The sequence below is a fragment of the Drosophila simulans genome, chromosome 2L, assembly GCF_016746395.2.
Source record: "Drosophila simulans strain w501 chromosome 2L, Prin_Dsim_3.1, whole genome shotgun sequence".
Classification (NCBI taxonomy): Eukaryota; Metazoa; Arthropoda; class Insecta; order Diptera; family Drosophilidae; genus Drosophila; species Drosophila simulans.
The window spans coordinates 3,117,159-3,132,019 of NC_052520.2; the positions used below are offsets into that span (position 1 = coordinate 3,117,159).

The 14,861-nt window shown below is 43.8% G+C and overlaps 2 protein-coding genes across 3 annotated transcripts in view; one reads left to right on the forward strand and one right to left on the reverse strand.

Annotated features, from left to right (window-relative positions):
* LOC6730818 (protein MLP1) overlaps window positions 1–14,861 on the reverse strand; it is a 72,260-nt gene that overhangs the window by 48,279 nt on the left and 9,120 nt on the right. Inside the window, exons 1-3 of one of the 2 annotated variants that reach the window (XM_039294962.2) lie at window positions 8,580–8,906; window positions 3,589–6,271; window positions 2,536–3,469 (exon numbers count right to left, since the gene is read on the reverse strand). In XM_039294962.2, the coding sequence (XP_039150896.1) occupies window positions 2,536–3,469; window positions 3,589–6,271; window positions 8,580–8,891 (3,929 nt within the window). In that variant the 5' untranslated portion in view covers window positions 8,892–8,906. Of the gene's footprint in view, window positions 1–2,535; window positions 3,470–3,588; window positions 6,272–8,579; window positions 8,907–14,861 lie in introns of those variants that run through there. The other variant, XM_039294965.2, reaches the window with a different exon arrangement.
* LOC6730824 (protein FAM210B, mitochondrial) lies at window positions 6,887–7,624 on the forward strand. Its single transcript, XM_002077955.4, has one exon. The coding sequence runs from the start codon at window positions 6,955–6,957 to the stop codon at window positions 7,552–7,554; it is 600 nt and encodes a 199-aa protein (XP_002077991.2). The 5' UTR covers window positions 6,887–6,954; the 3' UTR covers window positions 7,555–7,624.

Sequence of the window (14,861 nt, forward strand, 5' to 3'; positions counted from 1 at the left end):
ATGTTAATGAATGCACGGCGAGAAAACTATTTTATTATCGTTGTAAAAAAATGGTTTCAAATATCTTGGTTGCTTACCCTTGGGTCAATGTTGAGTTAAAAAATACAATAAAGTTTCTCTTTGTGTAGCTTATCAGACATTTGTTTATGACTTCTCAACATAAAAATCTTTTTAACTGCCTGACAAAAAAAACATATGGAAAAGCCCAAGTTTCACATGCACGTGTTAATGAATCCGCTTACAAGGCAGAAATTGTTTTTATGCCTGACTAATGTTCGATTTCCAATTTGATTCCCCTTGCCAGTTTTCATCACTCTCCTGTTTTTCATTTTGATTCCAGAGGAAATGCCCCATCTATTTCTAGACCCAAAACCAATATTTGCATTTCAGTGGCCGTTGAGTTTGAGTTTGAAGTTTTTCATATCCGGAGATCGTAATTTTTTCGTGTGCCTGTCTAATTGCTGGTATTTCTGTTGACCTTGTCGAAATTTATGATATTTTTTTGGGCCAGCTTTGGGCTCTTTGCTTTGTTTATCTACAAGTTACACGTTGTTCGCCATGGCTGATAACATGTGTTCGTGTTGAGATATTTCCCCTTTATTTGCTTTATTTTTGTCAGCTTTTTTCACGATGCATGAAAATTGGTTATAAGGTTAGGCACAATACTAGATATGACCTAATGTACATTATTGATGCCACTTTAAAGACTCGCTTTTAATTTCCATTTAAATAACTAAAGCTGAAACCTCGCTTAAAATTCTCGGCACCACAAATTCTCTCATTACTAACGAACAATACACGAATTTACGTAATTTGCCGACAAATGCCATTCAAAATAAAAACCAAAGCTACATACACACCTTGGCCGTATGGATATTCAAACGCATATACATATATATATTAGCATACCAGTTGACTCAAATTAACTCGCTTTGAGCTTGAGCTTGGGCGTTTTTCACACACTCACGCTCATCGGAATCGGAATTGGAATCGGAATCGAGAGTCAAACAAAGCACACACTCAAAGATACATTCACATTGCTCGGTTTGTTATTGCCGGCTCAGATGATAAGTATATACATATATACTTTGCCTTGCGGCTTTGGCTTGTTCAAATAATGGACATCAGATTGAAATTAAAGAAAAGTCGCGGTAAAAAAAACAACAGCTAACTAGCAACTACATGTAATTCCCCGAATCGTGGCTAACCCGAGATGAAAATCTCTTATCTAATGCATTTTTATGGGCGTTCGTCATGTAAATGAAAATACAACAAATCTGTAGACGAAAGATGATAATTTTTAGAGACAAGCTTTGTTTTGGGCCTTGTTAATTTGTAAGCTGTTTATTTTCCCTGCCGCTGCGTTGCGGAAAAATTTGTAATTGAAAATGTTTTGCATGTTAGCTGAACTGCGAGAAAAATAACAAAACAGGAAAGACCTGGGCGAAAACAAAAATGTATATATTTAAATGGAAATTAGTTCTGCCTTCTCTTGGGTCTGTGAACAATTTGTGGGTTGCTTTCGGCACTCAACCCTCTCCAGTTGAAAAGTCAAACTTTGGTGGTATTTAACTCGCCCGTTTGTTTGTGTGACTTTGGTTTTAATTTGTATAATGCATGCACCTCGGGAACCGAAATTATCATTTCGACAACCGCAAGCGAGATTTGTGTCCACATGACGAAACAGCGCAAAAGCTGTGAAATTAGCATGGATAGTTCGCTCTATACAGGAATCCATATCTTCTTCGCATTCAACTAATTCCTGCTTAAATGTTTAATAAACTACGTACTGTGGCGCACTTGACTTTCTCTGCGCTGCTGAATAATTCACTCAATCTAAGTGGAAACTAATTAATGTTTATTTGGATTTAGTCTGCTTACCTCCTACGCACTTCGATAAATTACCCATCTAATTAAGCCTATTTATTTATTTATTAGCTCACACCGCCAAGTGACGTCAAACTGAGATGTGGCAAATGTATTCGCACCTTTTGAGAAAGTTCAGATAGTGCTGGGCGAAAGGCACGCCCCATTTCTCATTTTTCCACAACTGCTTACTTATTCCTCGCTCATAACTCATTGAATTTCAAAGTGAATCGAAATGCTTGATGAATTATTTAAAGACCTGGGTGCAATCTACGCTATCTATTCAACGCACAAGACAAACGACCCTGAACTCATTAAGACAGGTGTGTAAATGGCCACTCGATTGGCCTATCGAAACTGCTTCGAAATGTGGAGCGCCCAAAACAAACGCAAAAAGTCCATCAACAAAGACTGGTGTGATAAGGTGGAAGATTGATAAGCTTGGTATGTTCTCTGGCCGCGATAAGAAAGTATGCAAGAGATATGCTTAAAGCAAGGAAGAAAACTTTGGGTTTTGGGGGGCATACGAATGCCCTTCTGTGATAGATTGACTGATGATGTTCCCCCAAGTTCCTATGGATCTACATGCCCATAAACGTAACAGCTGATTGTCACACCATTATCTTTTCGAAATAAATCAAATAGTATCGCCTATCAGTGATCACTTACCGACTGACGAGGCTCGACTGGAGTCTCTTGGCGGGCGGCGATGTGGGCGTGGTGGGTGTAGTGGGGGAGGTGGGCGACTTGGGTGTCTTCCCCGCACGGGCGCCACCACCACCCACCGACCCGGCACCAACTGAGCCTTTATCCAGTGGCTGCCGTGTTGGCGGGGTCGCGTGTGGGGGCGGCGAGGGCGTGGCATTGACCTTGCCACTGCTGCTGCTCGGTCGCTTGGCCAGAAGCACCTTGGGCGGCACTTTGGGCGTGGCCGAGGGCGAACGCCGGACACTCACACTGGGACTGGCGCGCGGACTCGAAGCGGTACGCGAAACGGAGCCCGAACCGGAACCGGAAACCGGACTCGAACCGGAAGCCGGGGTCATGATCCGTGTGGTCGACACCTTTGACTTTACATCGTTGTAGTTTGTCTTGATCAGAGACTTATTGCTAGCGATCTTATTCATCACGGCATCCCATTTGTTTGGGGTGTGCGCCTTGCGATTTAGCGGCGATTTGGGTGATTTTGGGGATTTTGGCGATTTTAAAACGCGCGATTTGCCAGAAGAGGTCTTGGTAGCCGATGACTTGCACGACTTGGGAGAGGCGATCGATGAGTTCGAGGAAACAGAACCGCGGTAATTCTCCACCGTGCAGAGCGACGACAGCGATGCGTGTGGACGCGGCGAGGTGGTTTTCTGAACTGAGAGCACCGCCGATGCTGCTGCCGCCGTCGTCGTCGGCGATCGTCCCGCTGCGAAAGCTTCGTCGCCGCAAAAACTTCGGGCGCTGCCGCCGTCGACGCTGCAGTACGAGGTGCGGTTGGAGAGCGACTGAGAGAGCGTGGTGGCCGCCGAGGAGGAGGAGAGACAGCTGCTGGGCGGGCGCTGCTGGGGGGCCAGCTGATTCTGCTGCTGTTGGGTGGGAGTGGGCTGACCTTGACCTAGGAGAAGGGAGAGAGAGGGCATTAGCATTGGACGGGCTCATCAGAAGTATTGAATATCATAGCCACTACATGCTTATATATCAGATCGAACTTCGTAATAAATGATAATATCTCACCCTTGCGCATAGTCTGTGAGGAGTCATCTGGCGACATGTCCATATCGACATCCAACTCCAGTTCCGGCTGGCGCATCTCCTCGTCGCAGCGATTCTCGACGTCCGTGAAAATACCCGATGACTCCATGCATGAATCCTCCATCTGGGGCACGGAGGCACTAGGTTGCATCATGTCCGGACCATACAACTGGCCATCGATCACCTGGGCACGACGATCGCCGCGATGCAGTACATCATCCGCGTCGGATTCGGTAAAGAAATCCGAGTCTGTCATGGGATCCTGACGTCTCAAAGGAGCCGGATTCGGAGGAGGGAAGCTGGGCTGGCGACTCACTCGGCCCAAATGGGGTCCATTGCTTGGGGAATGATCACAAGCTCCGCGAGAAGCGGGACGCGACATCTCACCATCGCCCTGGTAGCCCGTATCCAAACTGGTTACACTGGTCACGCTCGTTATGAAGCTGTTGCTCAGCTTCGAGTGCTGCGAGGTGTTCACCTGGTTCTGGGACGCCTCCACCTGCTTGACAATCTCTGATTTAATCTCAATGGGATCCAGAGGCAGTTCCTCCGGCGATGGCGTCTGCTCCATCCTCAACTGCAGGAGATTCGGATGATGCATCCTGATCATTTCCAGATTGTGCATAAGATTGTTGTGTGGAGAGTCCAGGAAATCCTTCATCTGATCGGGCGTAAGGATGCCCAAGCTCTCGTCCAGATCGAAGGAGCTCTGCTTCTTCAAAAGCTGCTGTTGCAATTGCTGCAGTTGGGTTGAGGAGGAAAACGAGTTGTCCACCAGTTCTATGGAGCAGTCCAGCGTGGTGTCTGGCAAATCAAGTCCGAAACTGTAGCGGGTCCGACCCCTAACCGATGTGGAGGTCAGTGTATTGTCCAGAGCTCCATTGCCATCCATGGTGATGTCACCATCCGGCGTTCGAGTGGGCAAAACCAGGGCACTTTGTGCCTGCTTCAACAGGGGTGATAGCAGATGAACTGGCTGCGGAGTAGCCTGACCCATCATTCTCATTCCATGCGGCGTTGTGGTGGCCGACTGGGGGGATAGGCACAGCAGCGAGTGCTGGGGAATGGATCTTCGCCCCGACTGAAGGTGGACCCTGCTTGGAGTTCCCCTCTCCAGTTCCTGGGTTAGGTTCAACAACTGGATGTGCCTTGGCGACTGCAACGCACTGATGTCCAGCAATCTTTCAGTGTTGAGCGTGGAGTTCAACGGCAACTTCATGTTGGTCTTGTCCGGTGCCAAACTGGTTAACGTCACGTCCAGCGCGTCGTCCGTTTCCTGGCCCAGTTTCTCAACGTTGCCGGAACACTTGGAACTCAGAATGTCCAAGCCAGAGGGCATGGATATGTGTTCCAGCAGGGGTAGCTGATCCATGCTCAGGGTTAAATTGGCTCCTTGGTGGATCACCTTTGTGAAGTCACCTGGTTCAATGACCGATTTTGTTAGATTCGCCCCTCGATTCGTCAATGTGGCTCCTCTATCAATGGATTTTGTAAGATTGGATGCTGTGTCCATTGTTATGGTTAAATTTTGTCCAGCTTGTATGGTTTTTGTATTACTTCGTCCTTTGTCTATTGTCCTAGAGACTTCTTCATTCTTATCATTCATTGTCCTTGTGAGATTTACTCCTCTTGTAAATGTTTGAGTGCAATTTGCTGCCACCTCAAAAGTCTTACTTATACTAGATTCTTTTTCAACCGTTCTCGTGAGATCTCCAGCTCCCTTAAACGTTTTTGTGATATTTCCTGCTGCCTCCAAAGTTTGGGTGATATTTCCAACTCCTCCCACGACTTTCGTAAGATTTCCAAGTCCCGAAGAATTGGCAGACATTGTTCTGGTGGCATCCTTGGCCGGAATAACTGGCATTGTTCTACCCATTATTCCCGACGAGTTAACCGAGTGTGTTGCGTTATTTCTCGAACACACTGTCATTTCATGAGTGGTATCCAATGAGCAGAATGTCATCAATGGTGTTTTCTGAGCGGGTCTCACTATCTGAGTGATATCCGTCGATGGTGAACCCTTCATAATTCTCGTGCCGTCTCTGATCAGGACTTTGGTTTCATTTGGCACTGGCGAATCGATGTCCATTGTTCGTCCAAAGGTGGACAATCGTGTGCTCTCCAGTTTCATTCGGTTCGACTGCTCCTCGTCCTCGCAGACAAAGGTCTCGGATCTCAAGAGGGGCATCGGCGTGCTGCTGGTCAACTGATCGTTTGTCACCATATCACGTTTCCCCACCGGAAGTGGGGTTACTGGCAGTGAGCTCGTCATGTCGCATGGACTGGACATCACTGCATTTGCACTGGCGCTCGACTTGGGACTGAAGTACTTCTTCAGGACGGTGGTGGTCCGCTTGCTGAGCAGGCTCACCGCATTGTTTATCCGCTCTCCACTGGCGCTCTTCTTCAGACTGCTGCCCAAATCCCGCAGAGCGGCTGAAGATGGGGCATACGAGCTGGCGGGACGCGGCTTGGCAGGATCGCCGGGTGCTCGGAATATCTGAGTGGCCTTGGGTGCGCTCGTCGGTGGTCGTATGTGCTGGGTGGTGCTGGTGGTGGTGGTTCTGTTGGTGGTGCTGCCACTGCTGCTGGCCAGGCCAAAAGTACTCGGCTTCGGAAGGCGGGAGACGCCATCCAGGCGGGGAATGCGAGTTGTGGCCGGATCCTGTAAGAAAAGAGAAAACACGTAATTAAGTGCAAAATCAGAAGAGACGCTTGCTGCACACAAATTACTCCAGATGGTGTGCGCCCTATCCGCTTGATTTCCCTTCACTAGGATTTTCCATGACCTCGAATAAGTACACTTTGAAAAAATATATAAATATAAAAGTTTCTCAGACCATTTTTTAATAATTTACGATTTCAGGGCGATTTTAGGAAAACCTATTGTATTTTCTTTAGTACTACGAATTATTGGCGCATACTTTAATTTTTTTTCTTGTGTATTAGCCTGTCGCGTTGGCGCCGCATAGATCTGTTCAGCTATCCGCATTCAGCACGTGCTCAGACTTTTTGGCAGTGGCCAATATGGTGCAAAGTAGTTCAGTGGGGCGTTTCCACTTGGCACCAGTTCAACGCACTTTAAAGCAGTATCCAGAAACGGGGTGGTTTCTCTCCCAAAAAGCCAAAATCCTTTTGCTGATGTCACCGAAACTTTACAGCTCTCTTTTTTGTGTGGAGTACATATATCCCTTTCAACCCCTCACAGCTAATTGCATTTTAAGGGAGGGACTCTGAAGAAATGTCATTACATTTCGATTACAATTAATCCTAAAATCTATCGTCATCATTCAGGGCTTCTTAGTTTTTTAGTTCACAGATAAAAAATTTTCTACAAACTACGAAAAAATGTTCCCAAAGTCGGGAAAGACATGTGTGCTTCTTGCAGCCCGTTTGCCTTATGGGTTTGCGTTTAATCAACTCAAGACGATGTCACCTGTTCATCTCTTTCACTCGGCGGCCTTAATGCAAAACTACATAAGTGGAACAAAAAAACCTATTTCAATCAAGAGAAGACAAGAATACAAATGTTCATATCAAGACATGAACTGGACGAAACATGGATGCTTTAAGCAAAACTATAGTACCGAATCCGCCTCCACGGGCACCGCAACGACCTTAAAGTTGACCAAAAGGGAACAACTGAAGCGGGCATTCAAGGAGTATGGAGCAACCATTGTGGTCTTTCATGTGGTCATTTCCGTCATTTCTCTTGGAGGCTTTTATGCACTTGTTTCCAGTGGAATAAACCTGGTGCCCGTACTGGAATACCTCGGAATGGGTTCATCGGCAGTTGCGGAGAAAGTTGCCGCAGGAAGCACCTTTGTTGTGGCCTTTGCCGTTCACAAAATCTTTGCGCCAGCCAGAATCAGCATCACATTGGGCACCACACCGTTCATCGTGAGGTATTTGCGATCCAAGGGACTTCTGAAGCCAAAAAGCACATAGTGTATTTCCTTGCTACCTGTTACAATACCTTATTTCAAGTTTTAATAGAAAATTACAAATTGAAAGCGTAGATCCGCAGGACTAGGGCTAATTCCATCTTGTATTCCATTATGCAAATGGCGAATAGAAAGAACTTTTTGGAAAACCAATTTATATCCGCTCCATTACATCGACACCATCGGCCTGAAAAGTTAGTTTAATGTGCTAAATGCTTGCCAAACAATATCCGACCGCAAACTTTGCCAACGTTTAGACTGACAAGGAAAAGTTTCTTCATCTTCATCCGGGGTTCTATTTTTTGGGGCTACTGAGGCGCTGAAATTTGCTGCATGCCATACAATATGAAATGCACTCGATGGCAGTTTACACAGGCCGACTTAATCGAAAATGCAATTTCAACAGACAAGTTAAACAAGCGCCGCCTGCGTCCCGAACTTTTCTGATTTGGTGGACAGGGATGTGGAAATAAAATCTACAATGTGGCTGCCACACCCATTCCGGCCCATTCTGTGTCCTTGAACTTTTCGCGTGAAACTTTGCGCCATCCTGTGCCCCAACCGAGTGCCGATTGTTATCAAGTGCAAACTGCACAAAAGTTTCCGCCAAAAGGACGAGGGCACACAAGGAACTGCTCCTTTCGCAGCCAACGCCACCATATGTGGCCATAATTATTCGAATGTGGCACGATTACCGAGGAGCTGGAGCAGCTGCTTCTGGGATATGAAATGTTATCGATAAGCACGCTGGGGAATTTGCATAATGACCTTTTGGCAGTGCAATATGAGTCGAGTCCTTGGGGCATTCGTGCGCAGGATAATGAAGCAAACATTCCGATTAAGCGGTAAATTATGGGGGGCTTACTGAACCGCCAATTCAAGCGAAAACAATTAATTAAACGAATTGCCCGGAAATTTCGGACCAGTAGGTTGGAATACCAATTCCGGTATGCTTCGTAATTAACTTTATATTGCAGTTATAAATCTACTTTTTCTCTAAATATATCTTAATAAACTATATTGCTATACCTTCTGGACAAGAAAAAATTGAGTAGCAATCGACTCGATGCACCAAATATTTGTCACAACAACAACGTGTGTGTTTACTAGCGAGGACAAAAAGGATACGACACAATGAGGACACGCATCGGTTGAAACACAAATAAATACTGACACAGCAAAGCGACAGAAGGCGACTGAGTGCCGGTGGTGCAACCCATGGAATCCGGGAAATCGGGGGTGGAATACAGAGTGAACCTGCCACCACCATGGAGTGGCACCGCCACAACCACCGCACCACCGAGCAACCAGCAGTTGCATGTGGGTTAAGCGCAAACGCATGTCCTGTAGTCATGACAAGGCAGCGGAAGTGGATGTGGAAGTGGGAGAGCTGAGCGGAACCGAATAAAAATTTATCGATTTCTATGGGAGAATTATAATAGATGGCCCAGCGAACCGCCCCTTGTCCACCATAAAACTTCATTTTTCCAACGATATTAATAGCGTCTGGCGAAGGGAGCCGATTTTCTACTCCTAGTAGTGCATGAAACAGAGAACTGCAAGGGTGGCATTTTTTACCACTCGACTCACACCCAACAATTTTGTGTGCGGGTGCTACCCGCCACGCACATCGCGGGTACTTACAAACACACAGTATACATCTGCACATGTAGACAAGACACCCCGTTGTGCCCGCACCCGAATCAATACGGTGACCTGCGTCGCGGGTGCCGATCATACTCGGCACCCATAACGGAGGGTAGAGAAGACAAACAGTCAGAAAAAGACAAATGCCTAAAAAGGGATGAGTAACAAAAACACTTGTGGGTTTACCGTTAAACACATGGGTGTTTCCAAAAATACTCGGGTGTTTCTAAAAATATTCGGGTGATAGTCTCTATCAGTCTATCTACTCTTGTAGATAGTCGAGTCACAGACAAGATGCGTAACTCCATACGTTTTACACTCCATACGTTTATACACTATTCTTTCGGCGTGGCTCTAGACTTTGTCGAATACTTTGTAAAATATGCCCTTCATCTTATTATTATATTTTATTATAATTATATATATTATATTATATTTTATTATATTATAAATATATATATATATGTAATTTAATTATTATATATATATATATATATATATTATATTATATATTATTATATAATATATATATTATTAACGTTTTTATTATTTAAATGTAAATTATAGTAAAAATAATAGTAATAGTAATAATGCTAATAGCCGAATCTATGTACATAATGTCACAAAATTCATTTCAAAAATGAATTTATGTACGAATATTTGTCATTAGAGTATTCAGCTAGCGACTTGTGAAAAATTAGTAAGGCAATGATTCGAAACGGGTGGCACCCGACATGAGCACGAAATTTTTCTTGGGTATTCCCTTTTACCCTTCATTTCTTATACCCGTCGCGCTTCCACCCATACAAATTTTAGGCGTACAAAAAATGACCTGCGGCCGAACGTTGACTGTGCGTCCACTCACCCATACGGCTCTTGCGCAGCAGGCCTCGGGTGGTTTTTTTACTCGTAACAAAAACACAACGTTGGTAAAACACCCGAATATTTTCTGTTGCCGCAAGTAGGGTGTCAAAAAAGACGGGGTGCCTAGAGACCGAGTGTTTATCGGGTGGACGTAGAGTGCCAGTGGCGGGCTGCAGTTCTCTGGCATGAAATACCCAAGAACGGCTGCTTGTGTTTGTGTTCAGAGCTTATGCATGAATAATTTGCATTGCCAACTTGGGGCCCCCTTTCGCCAAATCCAGCCCCACCCTTCAATCAATAGCGATTGTCGAGGTTATGAAAAGGCAAAGGGGGGAAATAATGCTGAACTGGTTTAACATTTATTGAATGATTTCCCCCCGCTCTCAATCGATTGGAAGGAAAGTACTTTATCTGAATAGCCTTGGCTGTGATTTCATTTGATATGCATATTAGAAATCTAGATACCCTATTATACACGGACCATAAATAAAGTAAATACTACACAAGGGGAGTAAGTAAGTAACAAGTTGTTTTTTTTGTATAACAATAGCAAAATCATTGAAAGGTTCGGGCTCTCGGCAAACAAAACTTAAGTTATATACAAATATTTACTTTCCAATGCTGTTATCCTAGCTTTTCAAGCATACATTCTATACAGTCACTCTACGAATGTAAACATTTTCGTAGTAAATGCATTTTCGTGCTTCATATTTCGCATGTAGAAGAACTCCAGGCCACTTGTATGGCTTTAGGAGCACATACTCGGTAAACTACCCTAATGACTTTTCGCCACCCAGCCACCTACGTTCATCCAGAATCGAGCTCAATCAACTTATGGAAACTAAAGTTGCCGGCTCCCTGTTTATTTCACTCGGGGAGCTACAAAAAAGAAAACATTTTCACAAGCCATTAGCTCGTATCCATCATCAGAGGCACTAAGCGGTTTATCTCGTGCAGGACAACGAGAAGCTACAAGGATGCAACAACAAGGACACCGGCGAGCAGAGTGGCAAGCATTTGCAATTAGATGGGAGCAGCCGTCCAATATACTTTGCATACTTTGCCGAGCAATAAAAAAGAGCCAATCCGACCGAAAAGAAACATTGCGCAGCTGCAGGCCATTTTTGTAGCATACTTTAATGCGCTGCGCCAGTTGGCGCCTCGATAAATCGCCGAAATGTCTGCGGCATAACCTTTTTAATATCTCTGCGAGATGTGTGCCACAAGCTGCGACTTCTCGTAGACCATCATTTGTTGTTTATGATTTTTGCCGAGTTTTTCCAGACGCGCCAGCTGCCGGCGTGCGTAAAAATTAAATCACTTTTATAGACCTATTCTCGTTCTTCCGCTGTCAAGCTGACAATTAATGTTCCTTCCCGTCCAGCCATATATATTTCGCACTAGACACTGTCCTTCTGTATCCGTTGGCTGGATCAGATTTATGTGCATCTTGACTAGTTTCAAGTGGCAGCCGTTAAGGCTGAGCTCAACGAGTAAAGAAATTACCCTGGTTTAAAGTTTCAAATCGGCCGAGCTGAACGAAGAACATATAGTATACTGCCAGGCTTTGATTAAAGAGGCCCCGGGGAGAAGAACTCAAAGGTCGGAACAAAGCAGTAGGTAGCAAGAAAAGCCCCCAGTTTTCCATTTTAATTCGTTTTGTGTAAACACTGGCGAAGAGAGGGAAAACTGCTCAAGTGTTGTGTAAACGTGTTCTTCACGATTGCTGTAAAGGAATTTTCATTGTGTGCTCGCCCAAGAGTTTACGATTTATTTAATGTTGTAATTAAGTTTTGACGACATAAAGCTCTAATTAATGCGCCTCCAAGGAGAATCGCATGTGGCTAAGCTGCTTAAGATTATAGAGAAATATAGTAAGAGGATTAAAGCTGGATTATAAGGGAATTGGATTCATTCAGGCAGCCATTTTAAAGGTTATTGCATTCATTGCTATTTATTGCAAGAAATTCACTTTTAGTACTTATTAAAATTGAACATATGTCATGAGTCGATTTATAAATTGTCCATTCACTGAACTGAAAAGTAACTTGAATTTATATTCATTTCCCTGCTATTCTCCAAAATAGACAAGTTAACTTAGCCTAAGCACACACAATTCGAATACGTTTCGTTACGACATTTTTAACCCAAAGGAACCAATAGAAATCGTCTAGAATATGCTTCCATTTGGTATGTAAGAAGCATTTGGGCATAATTTATTATTCTCCAGGGAACAGCACAGAACAGAACAGAACAGGACCAGACCGAGGGGAAGGACAATCCGAAGACGACGACATTTATCAAGTGTGCAACTCGAGCAAGGATCTGCGTACATACTATATATTTCTCCGCTCTCCTTGACATTGCAAATTTTTTGGAGCAACGCGAATTTAAAATGTAAATCGCTTGCTGCAACACGAGTTGTTATGCCCCACGGCCTTTCTATGGGGCATCCATTTTCTGAAAGGCTGCCCCCCTTCTCATCTTCATCAGCATTTCTTGCTGCATTCGTGTCTTCATTTTCGTCCCCAATCAATTTTGTAAATTGCATTTGCGATTGATTCCAAAGCATGTTGTTTCCCTCGCCCACCTTCTGCCAACTCTATGCATTCTGAATAAGATGAGAAATATTATCGCACTGTTGCCTCTGCCGCCATTCGGACAAGTGCAACACGGCGTATGCGCAATTTGTTGTGGTCAATGGATGAGGGGGCTGGGAAAAGCCAAGGAAAACCGCTCCGGTTAATGGAATTGCAACCGTGTGAGATGGAAACCAAGCCAGCAACACATCAATCAAGGTCGGAACTCCGTGTAATAGAAATTGCACTTGGTGGCAATCTTTCGTTATTAGGTGTAAACACACGTCCTTGATTACCGGTCAATATATTTAATGGTTTCTATAATTGAAGTGTGAATGTGAAAGCAATGGGTTTTTATAATTGTTACCCCCATTTTATTTTACGAAAATTTTGTAAATTAATAACATTCTTCTAATAAGTTTTAGAAATATTCCCTTTGTACTTTAATTATATTTTCCATTATACCAATACCCATTAAACTGTCAATATTACTTAATCTCATTTATGGTATTGGAATCTCCCATTTCACATAATTAAACATAGAATGCAGCAAAAAATGTGAAATTTTCCGTGCAATTGCTAATGGCATTTTGCGAGAGAAAATTGTTGACAATAATGAAGCTGATGAACATTTGCGGTTGTGTTCATTGTCATTGTTGCTGCGTTAGTTATTCTACCATCGGTTGGGGTGCATTTGGGCCAGTCTGGAACTGTTTGCGTCATTGTTCAGTTTTAGTTCTCTGCGGTTGCCTGAAATTGTCGTAATGCATTTACGGACATCGCACACACATGTGGCCCAAGTGCGGTTTTGTAGCTGGAAATGTTGGCTGTGTACTGTAAACAAGATTTTAGCAACCCACTTGGTTTTCTCCTGTGGGTCGAACATGTGTCAGCACTCATAATTTTGTTTAAAGGACTTAGAGAAAAAGTCCTGGAAAATCATTACTAACACAAAACCCATTTTATATCAGTAACGTTCAGTTTTCTAAACTCATATTGATACTTTTGTATGTATATTTTGTATCATGGCAAGAGATCTTCCAACCCTATTAAATATTCATATTTGTTTCCCTTTTGGTTGCATTCCTATAAATTAGCCCGTTATGACAATATTAGCCCTTTCATATCTCGTTACTCATACGCCACGTGGTCACGTTTTCGCCTAAGCTCTACGTAGCTGCACTCGCTGCACTTTCCGCTTACGTTTTGTTATTATTTTCCCCAGTACTCGTTAGCCTTGTCTAGTGCCAAAATGAAATGACAATGTTTTCCCAGCGCACAGAACTCAAATCGTAAATCATTTTCTTTTTTTGGGGTGTTGGCAAAGGTAAACAATGTCACATAGAAGCCCGCAGTTGTCTGTCAGTAGAGAAAAAGGCAAAAAGATTAGAGATATATGGACTGCGGAGAGCGGGGCAGAGTGCGAGATATATAGCAACTCAAGTTTGTGTTGCCCCGAACTTTGACAGTTACATGCGCTGCACCATTGCAGAATGACAAACGAAGGCGAAAAAAGCCATGAGTTGCACAAAACGTATATATCTGTCATTCCAGTTTTCACTTTCGCAGAAAGTGGCAGATTTCGGTTATTGTGTGGAATTATATCTAGCTATATAGCTATTGGGGAACTATAATATGACTTAAATACAAATATTTATATACTCAAGTTTAATAGAATATCTTTTAGGTAGTTCAATCGGAAAACGGAAAATGCTAGAATTTATCTTTTCCACTTCGTTTCGCCTCTGAATTTCGCACTTTTCCCCAAACTTTCGGCCTTTGTGTGTGTGTCAGTCTGGTTTTTCTTTTTCGTCTCCGTTCGTGACAGCTTGTTTTTTCGGGGGCGTGGCGAGGGGCGGAATGGGTTGGGCATTTGGGTCAACTATCGACTGCAATTTGAGCCTTTCAAACTGTCGCCGACACAAAACGAAGGGGGCTCAGCTGGAAAAAAAACACCCAGTCAGGCAGAGTAAAAGTTGTGGAAAGTGTGACAGCAACTCATTGCAGATGGACATTTGCCGAGTCAGCTGGGAATCCCCTCAAGTGCTCTGGAAATTTGATTTCAATTTCCATATGATTTTGATTTGGCCAGCGAACGGGGCAAGCTGGCTGAAATTTATGCAAATGAGAAATAGTTTTTCTCTCGCAAACGAAAAAGGCTTCTCCTTGGCTTCTTGATATTTTATGAATTATTTCCCTGTGATTGCGAGTTAAATCATTT

Excerpts from the sequence above, each read along its gene's own strand:
- LOC6730824 (XM_002077955.4), top strand. The coding sequence starts at position 6,955 with ATGTTCCCAAAGTCGGGAAAGACATGTGTGCTTCTTGCAGCCCGTTTG.